The sequence below is a fragment of the Elgaria multicarinata genome, chromosome 18, assembly GCF_023053635.1.
Source record: "Elgaria multicarinata webbii isolate HBS135686 ecotype San Diego chromosome 18, rElgMul1.1.pri, whole genome shotgun sequence".
In the NCBI taxonomy this organism is placed as follows: domain Eukaryota; kingdom Metazoa; phylum Chordata; class Lepidosauria; order Squamata; family Anguidae; genus Elgaria; species Elgaria multicarinata.
This window is the reverse complement of record NC_086188.1, coordinates 16,367,461-16,386,653: the sequence shown is the minus strand read 5'-3', so window position 1 is coordinate 16,386,653 and position 19,193 is coordinate 16,367,461. Positions and strand designations below refer to the sequence as shown.

General features: G+C 44.3%; 1 protein-coding gene across 2 annotated transcripts in view; it reads left to right on the top strand.

Moving 5' to 3' along the window:
- Nucleotides 1-17,140, top strand: part of TAOK3 (TAO kinase 3) — a 134,421-nt gene extending 117,281 nt beyond the window's left edge. For both annotated transcript variants that reach the window (XM_063144207.1, XM_063144209.1), the window contains 4 exons: nt 8,273-8,512; nt 10,651-10,863; nt 13,002-13,184; nt 15,926-17,140. In XM_063144207.1, the coding sequence (XP_063000277.1) occupies nt 8,273-8,512; nt 10,651-10,863; nt 13,002-13,184; nt 15,926-16,087 (798 nt within the window). In that variant the 3' untranslated portion in view covers nt 16,088-17,140. The remainder of the gene's footprint in view (nt 1-8,272; nt 8,513-10,650; nt 10,864-13,001; nt 13,185-15,925) is intronic.
- Nucleotides 17,141-19,193: the final 2,053 nt, after the last annotated feature.

Sequence of the window (19,193 nt, the reverse complement as noted above, 5' to 3'; positions counted from 1 at the left end):
AGCGGCGCACAGATAAAAACATACAGTATAAAACAATAAATATGCACAGTTAAAAACAAATTAAACCATGATCCAGGTTAAAACAATTTATAATTTAAAAGCAGTTAAAACAATGTGCCAGTGAGTTTAACCATCAAAGGCTTTGTTAAAAAGCCATGTTTTTACTTGGTGTCGAAATGCAATCAATGTTGGCAGCAGTCGGGCCTCCAAGGGGAGGGCATTCCACAGTCGGGGGGCCACAGCAGAGAAGGCCCTCTCCCTTGTCCCATCATGGCATATATGTTGCATTGGTGGGATACGGAGAAGGGCTCCTCCAACAGATCTAAGGTCTTGGGCAGGCATATATAAGGAGAGGTGCTCTCTCAAGTATCGAGGTCCCAAGCCGTTCATGGCTTTAAACGTCATTACCAACACCTTGAATTCCGACCGGAAGCATATAGGCAGCCAGTGCAGTTCCTTTAAGACCGGTGTTATGTGGGCTCTATAAGATGTACCTGCCAGCAGTCTAGCTGCTGCATTTTGCACTAGCTGCAACTTCCACGTCATCTTCAAGGGCAGCCCCACGTAGCGTGCATTGCAGTAGTCTAATTGGGAAATTACCAGTGCATGCACTACTGTGGCTAGGTTGTCCCTGTCCAGGAAAGGCTGTAGCTGGCGGATCAGCCGATGCTGACCCCAAGTACTCCGTGCCACAGAGTCCACCTGGGCATCCAGTGACAATGATGGGTCTAGGAGTACTCCCAAGCTATGTACCTGCTCCTTCAGAGGGAGCGCCACCTCATCCAGAACAGGCCGCTTACTCAATTCCCGGACTCGGGAACCACCAATCCACAGAGCTTCCGTCTTATCAGGATTCAGCTTCAGTTTATTGGCCCTCATCCAGCCCATTACAGCCTCCAGGCACTGGTCCAGCACCTTCACAGCCCCAGCTGACTCCGCGACAAGGCGAAGTAGAGCTGAGTATCATCAGCATACTGATGGCACCCAACCCCAAAACTACATCAGACTGCAGGTGGAGAGGATGCCATTTTAAATGGTCCCCCATGTTTACAAAAAAGCTCCTTGCAAGTAAATAACCAAAACGTGGCACATCATAGAGGTTCTAATCTGATCTGTACTCTACTGTGCTGATTTTTCACTTACAGGAACTTTGGTTGGTTTGCTGGGTTGTTTTTACCTACGGGAGCATTAAAAAAATGAGACATTCCGAAATGGTAGAATCCTCTGCTGCATGAGTAAACGAAGCCTAAAGCTGCAATCCTACATGCACTCACCTGGAAGCAAGCACTATTGAACTTAGTGGGACTTACTTCTGAGTAGACTTGATAGCATTGTTCCATCAGCGTGTGAACTCGGAGGTGATGGAATTCCCTAGTTCAGGTTCTCAAGTTCCTGAAGTTGCCTTAGACAAACCACTCTCAGGGTGCTTCCAGACAAGGCTTTTATTGTGCAATCTCATTCATGGTATTTTACAGGAGTCCAGATGATGCCGTTGTCAATTTGTAGCCCTCCCATGTTTTCCCACAGCCATTTCCATAATTTTTTCTTACAAGAAAAGGATCTGTTAAAGAGCACCATCGGCCTTTTTGTAAAGCAATACTTGTCTGTCTTACCATGTTTGTGCATCGTTCACTGAGATGATGTGTGTAAAATGCTTCAAACCCTTAGGAAAACACATCGAGTGCATATATTTATCTTTACTGAAGGTGTGGGAAGCACCCATGCCGAGAATAAGGTTGTAAAGGACAATCTTCTACCCATGTCCATCACTAAACCTAGAATAACATTATGCAGGGAGTTCCATCAAGATATGTAATCCAGTTTCATTTCTGATTTGTCTGAGACGATCATCTTGAGCAAGCACCTATTGAGTATAAATGACGGGTGCTGAATTTGCATTTCTAACTCAACTATATAGCTGGCTGCTTGGTGCTAGCTATCTTGGGAAGTGAACTTCACCCTATTGCTAGCAATTCTGTAAGTTTTGGTGGAGCTGCGCAATAATGAGAATGCACCCAGTTATTACCCCTAAACATGAAAAAGGGGTGTGGTTTTTTGAGTTCTAGAAAAATGTATTATTTTGTTCATTTTAAACACACACTCAAATGGAAGCTGCTTGCTCATTTTGTAATTTCGCTGACACACAGACTTGGTTTACACGTAAAGCTAACCCAGGATTTATTGAAATGAGTTATTGAATTATGGGTTGGGATATACAAACCCAGCTGTACTAGCAAACCATCATTTGTTAACCACAATCAACTCAGAGACCCTGTTCGCACGTCACAAAAAATCTTGGGTTGTTTAACCCAGGAATTATTGGGGCACGTGGGCAAGAGCAAGCATACTGCCTCCTACATGCCCATTGCTTTAGCTTTGAATCAACCCAGGAATGCCCTGTTCAATGGGTTGTTATTGTGACATACGAACCCAGAACTCTGGGTTGCTTAGGGGTTGAACAACCAAGAGTTAACCCAACAACAAACCATGAGCAAGGAATGATGCAGAGGAAAAAAGAATGGGGTGTGGCAGTATTGAAAATGGCAGATAAAACTTTGTTGGAAAATCTCAATTCTTTGGGAATCCTGCCCTCAAGGTAACAGAAAAATAGGCTGGAATTTGGGGGCTGCTTTAACACACGAAATATTTCTGCCATAGAAATTGATCTCTATTGGAAGGTGGACTTGAGTTTCTTTCTCATCTCCAATACATGGAGGCAAAACCACACAGAATGTCCTGTGGTGACTGTCATTTTGGGTTAACAAATCCTTAACTCTTCTCCTGTTTCCAGTGAAATAGTAGCTGAAGCCAGAAAGAGAAGAACAAAACCTTCTTTAAATGTATAAACAGTAAAGATTGTTGTGGCAACTTAAAGGCTAACAAATGCATTATGGCATAAGCTTTCATAGATGACAACCCACTTCATCAGATGCATGAAGTCTTATCCAGAATTTCAGGTACACATGATTTGGGTGGGGGGAACGAATTGTAAACAGCGTCAGAGGAAAATTATATGCAGAAAGTGCTGACTATGACCATCCTTGTTATTAATAGTGGCCATTCACCAAAGAATCAATGTTGATAATGCAAATATCCTGGCACTGGATAAGCCAATTAACACACGTTGTGTGATTTATTTATTTATTTTTTAAAAAAACTTTATCCCAATTGAAGCCCCTGGGAAAGAATTGTACCTCTAGATGAATTGTAACTCAGCAGTCTCTCATTCTAATCTCCCTTTGAAGTTTCTTTGTCCTATATAGAACGTAGAAGGGCATTGCTGACAGCTCCCAATCTAAAACAGCTACTTATTAGCAACAACAGTCCACATAAGAAAGATTAAAAGAAAAGGGCAAGTTCTTCAACAAACCCAGATGCCAACTCTGTGCCCACTCTGAAAACACTGTTGCAGGATCTGATAATGTCACCCACAACATCAGGGGTTCATTCACTTCCTTGTGTGATACATGCCATCATCTGTCAGCAGTATTGTGCATAGGACAAACAGGCCAGTGTCTATGCAAAGAATAAATGGACATCAATCTGACCTCCATCTTCCCCTGATATGCAGAAAAACAGGGGAAGAAGACTTCAGCCTGCCAGGAGACTCTATTACTGACCTTAAAGTGGCCATTGTGGAACAAAGGAATTTCAAAGGGTAATTGAAAAAAGTGACCATGAGAGTTACAATTCATCAAGAGGTTCATTCTTTCTCTAGAAGCTTGAATCAGAATAAAGAGTTGTTGTTTTTATCACACTGCATGCATTAATGGGTTTACCAGGATGCCAGGATGTTTACATTATGAGCAACAACTTTTGTGAAAGGCCAATGTTAATAATTTGGTTTTCACTGTCAGTACATTCTGGCTTTAATTTCCCTCTGACCTCGCTGTTTATAATTACTGCCACCACTATGTGTACTGTATATATACCTGAAACTGTGGATAAGAGTCCATGCATCTGATGACGTGGACTGTAGTCCACGAAAGCTTCTGCCACTATTAATGTGTTAGTCTTCATGGTGCTACGAGATTCTTCTTTGTTTCGGCTTGCAACAGATGAACACCGCTACCCGTCTGGAAACTCTTTAAACATATGGAACAAAATGGGGACATTTTAGCCCTTCCAAAGGGTTCCTCTTCCCATTGCCTCTTTTTTCTCAAATTGATTTCAGGAAGTGTTAACTTCTGGAGTTCATTTCCACGACATGGTTGATGGTCATTTTCTTAAATGGGTTTACAGAGGATTTGACAAATTCAGGGATGAGAGGTCTGTCAGTGACCCTTAGTCACGATAGCTGAATGAAACCTGTGTTCAGAGGCTATATATTTACCACGTGGTGGGAACAATCATTGAGCAATCTCCATGAGACCCTTCTTGTAAGTTTCCTAGTAGTGACTTGAAATACATTAAATAAATAAAAACTGAGTTGCCAGCATCAGAGACCAAGGATAGGCAAGTTGTTTGGACTACAACTCCCATCAGCCCCAGCCAGCATGGCCATTGGTCATGAATTATGGGAGTTGAAGTCTTACATACCAGGAAAGCACCAGGTTGACTAGCTAGGCTTTAGTCTGTTCCAGCAAGGCACATCCTCTGGTGACTGCTGTCTTTTTTTGTAGTACAACTGTGTGGTATCAGCTTCACTGGCCCAGTTCAGATGTAACAACAAGCCGTGATTTGTTAGTATGAGCACAAACCTTGGACATATATGCTCCCCCTCTTCTGCTCTTTCTCACACAAGAGGAGGAAATTGAAAGCATCCACTTCTGCTTTTGAATAGGCTACAGTTTCCAATTATGTCCAAACTTTGGAAACTGGTTTATTCTGTGGTGTGTTAACAAACCAGTATCAAACCAAAGTTCGATCCTGGTTTAACCATCCACCATTAAATCCTGGTTTGCTTAACTAACCATTGTTAGAATAAAGAACAATTGCCTGAGTTTGGACATAATGGGAAACTGGAATTTATTCAAAAGTGGAACCTTTCAGTTGCCTCTTCTCACGCATAAACATTATTTAAACAAGTATTTAAACTGTTTTTAGTTGTTTACATTGTTTTAATTTTTCTGTGTTAAATTTTTTTAGACTATTTTTATTATGTTGTATTTTGTATTTTTATGAATTGTTGTAAACCGCCGAGAGAGCTTCAGCTATGGGGTGGTATAGAAATGTGGTATAGAAATGAAATTATTATTATTATTATTATTATTATTATTATTAACAAAGGGGGTAGGGTGGGGGAAAGTACATGAACGCAAGGTTCATGCAAGATTATGCTTGTAACAACAAACCATGCTTTGTTATTATGTCTGAACCAGGTCAATGTCTGGAGAGGTAAGAGCGCTATATTCTCCACTTCAATTGCAATATTCCCCAGCTGATCAAGTGGATGTCCAAAGTTAGGGTGACCGTATGGAAAGAAGGACAGGGCTCCTGTATCTTACAGCTGCATAGAAAAGGGCAATTCAGCAGGTGTCATTTGTAGGCATGCAGCACCTGGTGAAATTCCCTCTTTATCACAACAGTGAAAGCTGCAGGAGCCCTGTTGTATCTGGTCAAATGACACCTTCTGAAATTCCCTTTTTCTATACAACTGTTAAAGATACAGGATCCCGGTCCTCCTTTTCATATGGTTACCCTAGCAAAGTACTCTCAGCTCATAGGGGGCGGGGGTTAAACCTCCTAATCTCTGCATACTGAGATGAAGAAGGGAAAGTGTGTGGGTGTAAAGTGTAAAGGTGTGTGTTTTTGCATGAGTGTAAAGGTGTGTGTTTTTGCACACTCTGGGGCCTCTAACCCGCTTCCCATCATAAAATATACCCCTCGGGCAAAGAGGCTGGCCACCCCGCTTTTCCATATTGTTATTATTTCTATGACTATATACAAAAATAGCTGTCCTTACCACAAGGAGTTTGCAGTGTATGATTCAACAGGGAAAAGAGGTAGAGGTGAGAGAAACAGCATTCAGTTCAGTTGCACATACGTTGGCTTAGGCCTTAGCTAGACCTAAGGTTTATCCTGGGATCGTCCCGGGGTGGTCCCTGCCTGCTCCCGGGATCTGCTGTGTGTCATTTACCTGAACAGGGATGATCCTGGGATAAACCTTAGGTCTAGCTAAGGCCTCAGTTTCAGCAAGGCTTGGGTGTGGAACATGCGGTCCTTGGTCTACTTTGATGCGGCCCTCGGTCTACTTTCATGCAATCTGCAGGGATGGAATGCCACAAAAGGCAGGGGGATGGGATGTCACAGAAAGAGAGAGAGAGAGAATGAATGAATGAATGAATGAATGTATATTCCATCAATGGTGCAAACCTGCCCAATAGGCTTTGCCTACTGCCATTTCTGACTCCACCCACAGTTGTCATGGGGCCTCTGACATTTGCCCTAAGAGAATGCAGCTTCCCAAAAGAAAAAGAAAAAAATAACCATCCCTGCAGTACAGGGAGAAAACTGATAGGTTGTTCCAAAGCCTTCACAGAAAAGTGGGTTTTACGGAGGGCTTGCGAGAACAGAGAAGCAGCAGCATGAAGGCATTTATGAAAAGCCATCTCAGGCATAAAGGGTCTTGCACAAAGGCAGAAAGGAGAAAAGGGATCTTTCAGGGAGCAGGAGGCCTTCAGATGGTCGAGGGTGGCGGAGCAAAGATCAGCAGCAGGAATCTTGTCTCAGGAATCTCCCTGAGACAAGAGGAATGCAATTGTATGGGGATGCTGTTGGATCTGAACTCCCATCAGCCCCCAGCCAGAATGGCAAATGGGAGATGGAGTCCAATCTCATCTAGAAGGGCACAGGTTCCTTATCCCCGTTCTGATTAATGGTTCATTATTATTATTATTATTATTATTATTATTATTATTATTATTATATAGCGCTTTGTAATGAGGTGTTGTACATAAGATAGGTCAGGAGTTTACAAAAATGGAATGAATGCAATAATTCTAGTACAAGACCTTAACTGAAATTAAAAGAATATAACAATACAACCTTTTAATATATAAATAAATGTGGCCACCACAAAAACTATCACCATGCTTTAATTGTATGAAAAATGCTTCTTCAACCACATTTACATAGTAAAAAAAGAAACCAGGTTTGGAGTAGGGGAGTAGAAAGAAACCTCAGTTCTCCAATGGAAAGTATCCAAAGTTACAGGTCTCCTGTCTGTAAAGCTGTGCTCGTGTCACTCCTGGTTGCCACCTGCTGGGCAATTTGCAAAAGTACACGAGAGAAAAGATTTCTGGGTATCTTGGAAATAAATGAGCAGGCTTGCTTTGAACCCCACCCACCCCCAGCAGATTTGCAGTAGGCTCAGCCCAGACCATGAAAGTTCTTCTCCACACAATGTGCAATAAACGTATGGAGTTTACTGTCAAGTCCTTTGGCTTAGGCAGCTTTTCAAAAGGATTAGATGGATTCATGGGGGAGGAGAGGTCTATAGAGGTCTAAATCAGTGGTTCCCAAACTTTTTCAGGTAACCGCCCCCTTGGTTCCACAAACTCATGCCCAGTGCCCCCTACCCTACACTATAAAAATCATTATTCAGAATAGTGGTTTTCAACGACCCACTAAGGAAGATAATAACAATAAAATTCGAAACAGTAACAATGGAATATTTATTCCAAAGCACCCGCTGCAGGCTTGCAGAGGGAGGGAGGGAAAAGAGAGCAAATGCCTCTGTTTTGCAGCCGGCGTGGCAGGGCACACCAAGCAGGGTATGTCTCTTCATTAGTGTTTTGGTGCTTTTGAAATATTTCAATTCACCGTTAAAAGGACTCTTCTTAAATAGTATTAATACATGTGTGGATTCTTCCCCTACATGGCTTAGGACCAAACTACCTTCTCCCATAAAAGTATCCCTGGGTTTTAAGACCTTCTGGAGAGGCGCTTCTCGGAAAAGACCACCTTGAGCGCCCCCCCTGCTGCTTCCTTGCCTCTTAACGCCCCCCTATGCAATCCTACCGCCCCCAAGGGGGCAATACCGCCCACTTTGGGAACCACTGGTCTAAATGTTCTGTTGGGGATGGACCACAAGGGAACGCCAACAACTTCATACCCTGCTTGTGGGCTCTTGGTAGCAAAATGCAGGATTAAACAGACCTTGGTTCAAGCCAGCAAGGCAACTCTTGTCAGGAGCCCTGCCTTGGACACCAGGGTAGGGGATTCATCAAATTCTTGCCACTCTTGCTATGTGTGAGATATCGGGGTTTGCTGCTTGGCTTCAGCTTAGCCCCTCACTGTGTTTCCTCCCCCCCCTCCTTACGCTGTGCAGGAGCTAAACAAGAAGAGAACCCAGAAAGAGATGGAGCACGCCATGCTAATCCGGCACGATGAGTCGACACGGGAGCTAGAATACAGGCAGCTGCACACGTTGCAGAAGCTACGTATGGACTTGATCCGGCTGCAGCACCAGACTGAGCTTGAGAACCAGCTGGAGTACAACAAGCGGCGGGAGAGGGAGCTGCATCGGAAGCACGTCATGGAACTGCGGCAACAGCCCAAGAATCTGAAGGTAGTAAACAGGCAAAAGGTTTGGGGCGAGCTGGAAAGATGATAGCGGTATAAGCTGGAAAGATGATGGCGGTATAAGCTGGGTTGATGATAGCGGTATAAGCTGGGTTGATGATAGCGGTATAAGCTGGGTTGATGATAGCGGTATAAGCTGGAAAGATGATAGCGGTATAAGCTGGAAAGATGATAGCGGTATAAGCTGGAAAGATGATGGCGGTATAAGCTGGGTTGATGATAGCGGTATAAGCTGGAAAGATGATAGCGGTATAAGCTGGAAAGATGATAGCGGTATAAGCTGGAAAGATGATGGCGGTATAAGCTGGAAAGATGATAGCGGTATAAGCTGGAAAGATGATAGCGGTATAAGCTGGAAAGATGATAGCGGTATAAGCTGGAAAGATGATGGCGGTATAAGCTGGGTTGATGATAGCGGTATAAGCTGGAAAGATGATAGCGGTATAAGCTGGGTTGATGATAGCGGTATAAGCTGGAAAGATGATAGCGGTATAAGCTGGAAAGATGATAGCGGTATAAGCTGGGTTGATGATAGCGGTATAAGCTGGGTTGATGATAGCGGTATAAGCTGGGTTGATGATAGCGGTATAAGCTGGGTTGATGATAGCGGTATAAGCTGGAAAGATGATAGCGGTATAAGCTGGGTTGATGATAGCGGTATAAGCTGGGTTGATGATAGCGGTATAAGCTGGGTTGGTGTAAACTCGATTGTCTGGCCTTAGTAACCTGCCCTCTTAATAACTCCAGATCTGCACACTCATTCCACCATTTGGATCCATTGTTATTTGGGGGGCCGTGTTGTTACCCACAAAAGAGAGAGCTTCGGCTGTTGGGCGTTATAAAAATGTAATAAATAAATAAAATTTATTTATTTGTTTATTTATTTATTGCATTTCTATACCGCCCAATAGCCGAAGCTCTCTGGGCGGTTCACAAAGGATTACAGGGCTCAATTGTTCCGTTGTTACAATGGATGTCATATACAATCACCTTCCTCCAGATCCAGTAACTGTTCTTCTGTGTGATTTAAAGAGAAAACCAGAGAATGGTTGTTTGGAATCAGTTATAAACTGAGTGTGCGTGGCAAGATTAAACATGGCAGCCAAATGGTGAAGTACTAGGACTCCTAACATTTTATGGCTTTCTCACAACAACAACAAAAAACCCTTGCAAATAGCTGAAATTATGAAATGCTGATAGGAGACAGACTACCCTTTTACTGAAAAAGAGGCAGAGTTTTCCATGGAGTTCCCCTGTCACCTCGAAAGTTTTGCCACTTTTGAAACTGTAGAAAAACAAGTAAGACCCATTTTCCAGAGGTGAAAGTGGAATGAATGTTTCCACCACAAGCAACGATCCCCTTTTCAATCTATCTTGAACTCTCTAAAAAAGCTGTAACGTGTCTTTAGCCACTCTGATATTAAAGCCAAAGGAAGCTTGCCCGTTACAGGAATGTCGCATTTTCTGCATGAACACTGTGCAATTGTTAAGTGTTTTAAAATTGTGCCTGTACACATATATACATCCACACAGACCTGGGAGCCATTGTGGTGTAGCGGCTAGAGTGTTGGACCAGAAGTCAGGAGAACTGGGTTCTATTCCCCACTCGGCCATGGAAGCTCACTGGGTGACTTTGGCCAGTCACAGACCCTCAGCCCAAGCTACCTACCTCACAGGCTTGTCGCTGTGGGATAAAATGAAGAGGAGGAGGATTATGTATGCCGCCTTGAGTTCCTTAAGGAGGAAAAAAGGCAGGATATAAATGTGATGATGATAATGATGATGCTATTCCATTATGCACATCAGTCACCAGCGTCACATCAAAAAGCTATACAGAAAACCTTTAGAAACTGGGCCTACCAGAATACACCCACACCAACATCCAGAAAGCAGTCACACTTAAACATGCTCAATTGTCAGGAAATTCCTGAATCAGTAAAAGACAGCATAACTTGGCAAAGACCGTCGTGTTCATCTAGAAAGACCGCCACGAGCTTGAAAAGAGAAATGATAATGATGATATTATTATTGTTGTTATTATTATTATTATTATTATTATTATTATTATTATTATTATTATCAACAACTTATAAACTCATACTGAGTTGTTTCCTTTCCCTACAGGCCATGGAAATGCAGATCAAGAAGCAGTTCCAGGACACATGCAAAGTGCAAACCAAGCAGTATAAAGCACTCAAGAACCACCAGCTGGAAGTGACTCCAAAGAGTGAGCACAAAACTATTCTGAAGGGCCTAAAGGACGAGCAGACAAGGAAGCTGGCCATCCTAGCTGAACAGTACGAGCAGAGCATTAACGAGATGATGGCGTCGCAAGCGGTGAGGGACGCTCTTGGCTTCAGAGCCTAACAAAGTTCATTCTTCAAAGGAAGCAGGGCCCTCCTGAAAACAGCTTACGGTCTAAAAAGGGCCCCGAATTAAATAGATAGGGAGGTGTGCCGGAGGTATTGACGCAGGAGCTGCACAGCCGTCTTTCAGGGATGCATCCTGCCGTGCCGATCCTGTATTGAACAGGAAGCTGGGCTAGGTGCTTTTCAAGTCTCTTACTCCGTTTTGCTTAGCGTCCAGCCTGATGGAGAATTCTGGAAAATTCGAAGGCTGCTCTCCCTGTTTTGTGACAGTCTGGTTGGTCCTGAAAAGGGTTTGCCCTGCTCTGCAAATAAATAAACACTGAATGGATGTATATTGTCATGCACAGATTGATGTGATGAGGAAGGCCTCTATTAGCCAAGCTAATGTGATGTCTTGGAATGTTTACAAACATTCCAAGTGATGGGAGAATGAAGCAGGCAACAAGGAACTGTTGTTGACGGAGTGTCATCTGCTGTAGAGTAGTGGCTTAGAGACTGAGCTCCAAATCAGGAGGTTTGAATCTTTGCCCTTGTCGTGAACTCGCTCGGCGGCATTAGGCAAGCCGCTGTGTCTCCGTCTCAGCAGCCCCATCTGTATTAGGAGTGGAGTTATAATACTGACTTGCTTTGTAGGTTTGTGGTAAGGATTACAGCAAGATGAATGCATGTGATGACGTTTGAGTGCATGAAAGCCCTCTATAAATGTACAATGTTGTTAAGCGAGGGCTCCGTTTTGCTCAGGTTAAAACCATGGCTAGACCTAACGGGTCTAGTGCGACGGAAGAGGGAGGATCTCCTTTTTAAAGGAGAAAGGAGCGCATGAGTGCTTGACCTCAAAACATGAGTTGTTGTTGTTTTTAAAAAAATCCCCGCTCCCCCCACCACACACCCCGATGGGCAAAGAGCTCCTGGGGAGCTCTGTGCCCGGCTCCTCGCGGTTACTCGCGAGGAGCCAGGACAAACCACAACGCCTGCCCACACATGGGATGACCCCGGGACCGTGGGAAAACCCAGCATTAAACTATAGGGCCATATCCTGGGGAAATGGAGGGATCATCCCTCCCTGCCCCTAGGATCCCCTGTGCGTCATGTGGACACACAGGGATGATCGCAGGGATAAACCCTAGTCTACCCATGCCCCTAGTCATGATTCTAAGGGCAGGAGTAGATACGTGAACAGGAGGGTCAAAGGAAAGAGAACAGAGTCTGTAGTCAACCCAGGTGCAAGGATGTGTGCAAAGGAGACAGGCCTGATGAGAAGGCAGGGAAAGAGGACGTGGGACTGAGGAAAGGAGCGACTAGCTAAAATGCAGGCGGAGGGGGTGTTGTTTTTTATATCCCACCCAAGGTGAAAGGAAGGAGGAGCATGTGCATGAAGGAGCAGGAGGGCTAAGACCCAAAAGGTCCTGGTTGGAAGCCGGAATGGCTGAAGGAAGCAGAGTTGACAATGCAGTGGGAGGAAAAGAAAGGGGGAAATGGATGGTGAGAGGTGAAGAAAGGAGTGGCCAAGGAGAAAGCAGGCCGGGGGATAAGATTTATTCAGGAGAACGAGGGGAGCTGTCATGAAGGGGGACTTGGAGGCTGCGAGCCAATGGAGCAACCACACTTGGAATACTGTGTACAGTTCTGGTCACCCCACCTAAAACGAGGAATTGTGGAGCCGGAAAAGGTGCAGAAAAGGGCAACTGAAACGATTAAGGGGCCGGAGCATCACCCTTATGGGGGAAGGTTACAACAGCTGGGATTGTTCAGCTTGGAAAAAAGGAGGCTGAGGTTGGCCACAGTGTGAATAGAGTGCTGGACTAGATGGACCTTGGTCTGATCCAGCAGGGCTCTTCTGATGTTCTTATCTTTCACTACTCCCTATTGCAGTGCCTAGTTAAAGCCAGCATGTTGGCCACTCAGCTCAACATTTGCTTCATGTTTTGCATTTTCATCCTTTTTTGGCATCTACCTTTGCCCTAATCTCTTGTCTTAAGTTTGCCCTGAACCGATTTTCTTGGTTTTTCCTTGAGCATTTGCGTAATGCAATTATAGCCCACCCTAGGACGGTGCTACAAATGGACTAGAGAAAGCCCCTTATTCTCAATGTTTCCCCCCCCCTAGCTGCGGCTAGACGAGGCTCAGGAAGCGGAATGCCAGGCCCTGCGGCTGCAGCTTCAGCAAGAGATGGAGCTGCTCAATGCCTACCAGAGCAAAATCAAGATGCAGACGGAAGCACAGCATGAGCGGGAACTCCAGAAGCTGGAACAGAGGGTGTCGTTGCGCAGGGCACATCTTGAGCAAAAGGTATGGCGGGGAAGAGCTGGGGGTGTTGCCAGCACTCATCAAGATGGTGGGGGGAAAGCTAGTGGTGACACACAGTTCAACAAAAAGGGATCTCCACGGAGCAGCCTTTCACAGGGTTGGTTCCTTGTGAGGAGGGTACTGGAGCCTTACAGTGCTTCAATTAAATCTCTGTATCTACTAATTGAGTGCAGGAAAGCAGGTGTTTTTTTAAAAAAATCAACTTTCAGGCTTGGGTCTGTGGAACTCCCTGCCACAGTTGTAAATACAGTTCTCAATTAGCCCTCACCCCTACAAATAGCTGTGTCAGCTATAAAACCTCTTAACTGCTGCCACTAGAATAAACCCTCTCTCCACCTAAACGAAAGAGCCTGTTCAGAAGACACCTTAAACCCTGCCATGCGTTTTGCTAAACCCTGGTCACTTTCTAACCCCAGTCCAGACGGACTGCAGCAGGGTTAGCAGCTCTAACTGTGGGTTAAAGTGGGCCCTTTCAGACGACACTGAGGGTTCTGTGGTTAGTTTAACCATGCTTCTCTGTGGTTAGCACTAACCACAAGCCGTACGCTCGCACACAACACTGTTAACGTTATCTCAGCAAATGCACGTTCCCAAACCCTTGACAGCTGATGCTACATGCAAGTCCCCCTAACATTACCAATTAGTGGGCATAAGAGGTGATGAACCTCTTATGCCCACAGATTATCAACAAGTGACTTCCCCCATGCTTCTCAAACTCTGAGCGTGCTTCTATTTTCAGTTTTGGGGGGAGGGGATCGATTAAAAATTACCATGGGGAGAGATGTATGAAGAGGAGAATCCAGCAGGTGAGGGAAGACTTAAGCTTCTTTCTACTCACCTGTTTCGCCTCCAAGCACTCCCCATTCCTTCGCACTAGTGTTCAACTGGACTTTGCGTCCTTAGAATCATAGAATCATAGAATAGGAGAGTTGAAAGGAGCCTATAAGGCCATCGAGTCCAACCCCCTGCTCAATGCAGGAATCTACCTTAAAGCATCCCTGACAGATGGCTGTCCAGCTGCTTCTTGAAGGCCTTTAGTGTGGGACAGCCCACGACCTCCCTAGGGAATTGGTTCCATTGTCATACTGTTCTAACAGTCAGGAAGTTTTTCCTGATGTCCAGCCGGACATCAGGAAAAACTTATCTGGGAGCCCCTGCCAAAGGAAGTGAGCCAGGTGTCAATCAGGAGGAGGGCCTGTTCTGCTGTGGCACCCCAGCTGTGGAGTGAGCTTCCCTAGAGGGTTTCGCCTGGTGCTACGTTGTATTTCTCTCAGCGCCAGGTGAAGCCCTTTTTTACTTTCCTGGGCATCTTAGTGTTTTAGCATTCTAGTCTTTCAGCTCTCCTGCTTTAAATCTATAATTTAAATCTCTGCATTGCTACTGAATTTTATTCTGGTTGTACTTTTATATTGTCATTTATATTGTTTTAAGCTGTCCATGTGGTTTTCATTTTTGCAAACTGCCCAGAGAGCTTCGGCTGTTGGGTGGCATAGAATCGCAAGACATGCAAGACCTTCAGAGTGCTGCTCAGGGCCCATTCTCCCCCCAGTCCCTAGGACTACCAGTCTCCTTTTGCAAAGATGGGATGCCCTACCTGCGCTGGTTAACAATCCCCAAATACAGGGCAGCATTCTCACTAGCCAGACTTAACGTCCTTCCCTCTAAACTTTTAGATGGCAGGTACAACAAAATCCCACTGCTCAACAGACACTGTCCCTGTAACAATACTGAGCTGGAAACCGTATCACACGTGTTACTATCCTGTAGATTTTATCAAGGAGCTAGGAATGATCTTCTGAAACCCATTTTACAATCTTTTCTTGGTCACCCAACTGAATTCTTAATGTCCCTTTTACTTTGGAACTCAGACAAATCAATCACCCAGCAAGTGGCCAAGTTTTTGAACTTGGCCATTTCTATTAGATCCCCTATGATTACTTGTCTTTTTAATAGCTAATTGTACGCTCAGTCTTTTCGTATGTAATTTTTGTTGGAATGGACTATTGACTGCAATAAATTGTTGTAAATAAATAAATGCAAAGCAGGACGCACACACCCCTTGTCTAGATCAGTGGTTCCCAAAGTGGGCGGTACTGCCTCCTTGGGGGCAGTGGGATTGCATAGGGGGGCGTTAAGAGGCAAGGGGGTGGCAGGGGGGCGCTCGAGGTGGTCTTTTCCGAGAAGCGCCTTTCCAGAAGGTCTTAAAACCCAGGGACATTTTTATGGGAGAAGGTAGTTTGGTCCCAAGCCATACATGTTTTAATACTGTTTAAGAAGAGTCCTTTTAATGGTGAATTGAAATGTTTCAAAAGCACCAAAACGCTAATGAAGAGACATACCCTGCTTGGTGTGCCCCGCCCCGCCGGCTGCAAAACTGAGGCGTTGGCTCTCTTTTCCCTCCCTCCCTCGGCAAGCCTGCGGTGGGTGCTTCGGATTTTCAATAAATATTCAACTAATTGTTACTGTTTCGAATTTTATTGTTATTATCTTCCTTAGTGGGTCATTGAAAACTGCTATTCTGAATAATGATTTTTATAATGTAGGGTAGGGGGCACTGGGCTTGAGTTTGTGGAACCAAGGGGGCAGTGACCTGAAAAAGTTTGGGAACCACTGGTCTAGATCTACACACACACACACACCCCGCTGGCCTCTGACTCAGGCCAGGCCCCGTTGCAAGGTCGTAGCTTGCTGTATTGAAGGTCTGCCCCCTTCTGCCGTTTCAGATTGAAGAGGAGCTGGCCGCCCTGCAGAAGGAGCGCAGCGAGAGGATAAAGATTTTGTTGGAAAGGCAAGAGCGAGAGATTGAAACTTTTGACATGGAAAGCCTTCGAATGGGCTTTGGAAATTTGGTCACATTAGAATTTCCTAAGGAGGACTACAGATGAGATTAAATTTCTTTTGCCATTAAAAAAACAAATTGCAAACAAACAAAAAAATATCTCAAATCCCAACATTCCCCCCCATGTTAACGGGTGTGCTCTCTCTCTTTCTGTCTCTCTTACTGACATCACGTCGGACTTAGTGCCTGTATATTCTTACTCCATCAGGGGCCCCCCCTTCCCGCCAAGTGTCATGTTCCGGAGCTGGACCACGCTCGGGAGTCTCTTGAATCTCATAGTATTGATGTCTCTGTGCAATGATTTTTTTACGGAAAAAAAAATATGTTTCAGTGAAAACTTTGGAGACAATTCTAACGAATCAAAAAAAAAAGTGGATGTATGTTTGCTTTTGAGCAATCACTCATTTTTTTGCCACCAACCAATGAAAATACAAGCAAAAAAATATATATATACAAAATTTAAAAAGAAAAAAGAAGTCAAATCCCCAGGGGGAGAGAGAAGGATATCGCAGCCTTACCTTAATCAGCTGCTGCATAACTTTTAGTTTTTAATTTTATTATTATTATTATTTCTTTTTTTGGTATTTATTCATCAGGAATAATTAAATAAAAAAAATAATAAAAAATTTTATTAAGAGATCGAGAAATTTGATACGTTTTACAGAAAATATGAATTCTGAATTGTGCTGTACATATCAGTGGTGGACATATTATTACTTTGGGGGCGGAGGGGGGGAAGGGAGGGGGGGTTGGGAAAGAGGGAGAGCGTGATTTTTTTGAAAAGGCCGGGCCAGTCCAGGTGGGTTTTTTGGCCGTGGTCTTTGGCACATTCTTGATTGTATCATAATCATTTTCTGCTGTAGCAGAGGATGTGAATACACTTAAAAATAAAAAAAGGAGCCCAGAGGATCCCAGGAGCACAAATTGGGCCTTGTCAAATTGTGTATTTTGTGTATAGAAGGAAATTTAAGGAGAAATTTACTTATTTTCATATTGTATTTTAACTGTTTCTCTGATCAGAAGTTTTTTTACTACCTGCCTCCTTGTCCCACTCCCCACTCTAGGCCACGACACCCCCCCACCCCCGCCCTACACCCCCCCACCCACCCCACCCGCCTCTTTTCCAAGTCAATCTTTGGAGTTTAACACTGTCTCTCAGTCGCATCACCTTGATCTTCCCTCCTCCCCACCCCGCCCCCCCTCTCCCTCTAACCCATGCTCCACCTTTGGTTTCCCTTCTCCCACGATCCCCTCTTCCTGTCCCCCAATGATCTTGGTCATAAATATTGCATTATTCACACTTTCAAACTGTGTATTTTCTTACAATAAAAAAGGTTAAAAAAAAGGCTTTACTTCTTTTGCATGCACTTTAAACACACAGACACACAGACACACACACACTTTTTCAAGTTCGAAGGAAGAGCATGATAAGTGTCAGAGTTTTTAATTATATTTGTAAATAAAAGTGTTGCTCACGAAGCCTTGCTGTCTCATTGTAGCAGGGGGAGCAGCTTTCACCCCGCGTCATCCCAGTCTCCAGTCAGCCACGGAGGAGGTTTGCGTGGCTACCCTGGCCTTTTTGCATCCAACAATAGGAAACACTGACTCTACAGGTTCTCTCCTTTGTGCCAGTTGCCAAAACGCCACGAGGCACGCAAACCAACTACTGAGAGTTCACTGAGTCCTCGACCTTGAACTGGAGAGCAAGTGTGGGGAGAGGACCATAAGGAAATATTTGTGCAAAGGATTTATATTGTATAATGTGTTCAAGATTGCATAGGTACAATTACAATGCCTTTATTTTGGTGCTCAGAAACACACGTTTGGAACTCTCAAGATGAAGACAGACATAATATTCGTGTCCTCACTGTGTTTGGAACTCTCAAGATGAAGACAGATATAATATTCGTGTCCTTACTGTGTTTACTCCAAGGTACCTTTTTGTGAACCGCCCAGAAAGCTTTGGCTATTGGGCAGTATAGAAATGAAATGAAATAAATAAAACCTTTGCTTTCTAGGCTCAGGAGTGGCAGAGCAGGGGGTGGAGCGTGTGGAACTGTCCTGTAAGTTTGCCGCAGAAATTGGGGACTCAATGGCTGGTACCCGTGATGTCACCAAGGAACTTGCACCCCAATCCCTAGAGAAATGTCATACTTTTAAATGTTTCTGTTGTTGATGATGATGTTGATGTTATTGTGGTTGAATCCATCACTGGGTAAACATGCATCTGATGCTTTAAAAATAACTTAAAAGACAAGCAGCTCACCTGCAGCATGAGAAGAAGGGGGAGATTGGTGGCTGTACTAGCATTCAGCTCATTGGTATGTAGATCTGTCATTCAAATTACTAAACTGGGATGAAGTTGGACTCAAAACCAGAGCCGAAGGAACCGTTGTGAGTTCTCTTTTCCTATATTACATCTGTCTTCACTCTCCCTGTTCCAAGAGTCATTTGCGGAGGGGCACGGGGAATGACTTGTGGTTTAATTCGGATGCGTTTTGCTTGCAGCGGCTTCTTTTCTGTTTGTGTTTCTTAATTTCCATTTCTGACCTTCCCATTCCATCCGAAGGGACCTCGAGGGAACTGTAAGGTTTCAAGCCTGGCACAATTGTGTGTTTTTCTCGGCTCTCGCAGTGCCTGGAAAGCGATTTTCAGTCCACTGCTTGGGAACTCGTCTCTACAGATCGCTTGGGCCAGAATGCCTCTGTGACATTTTTTTGCAGCTTGTGTTATAATTGTAATAATTATTGTTGTTCTTAATATTAAGATGAACGTGAAGGGCACTAAATGGTTTTTCTTGCATTGTGCAAGCTAGAACTTCTATAGGGTTTGCCTAACATAGGACTAGCTTAAACCTTATTCCATTTGATTCTCATAATTTGATGATTGCAAGGCATCAGTCATTTGGTGGGGTGGCAGCAGGGTAGATGCCAAAGCAACCCAGGCCTCAGTTTACCCACTGGGAGATGAACCATCCAACCCCCGTAAGGAATCACATTACTGTTCCAGTTCTGCCAAGAGCCAGGTATGTACTTGGGAATTTTCTCCCTCTGTTGCATCCTATTTTGAGAGAGTCCCTCTCACTACTGGGTATCATATTTTTGGATTGCTATTCTAGGGGATGATAAAAAGGGACCGGTTTCCCTTCAGTG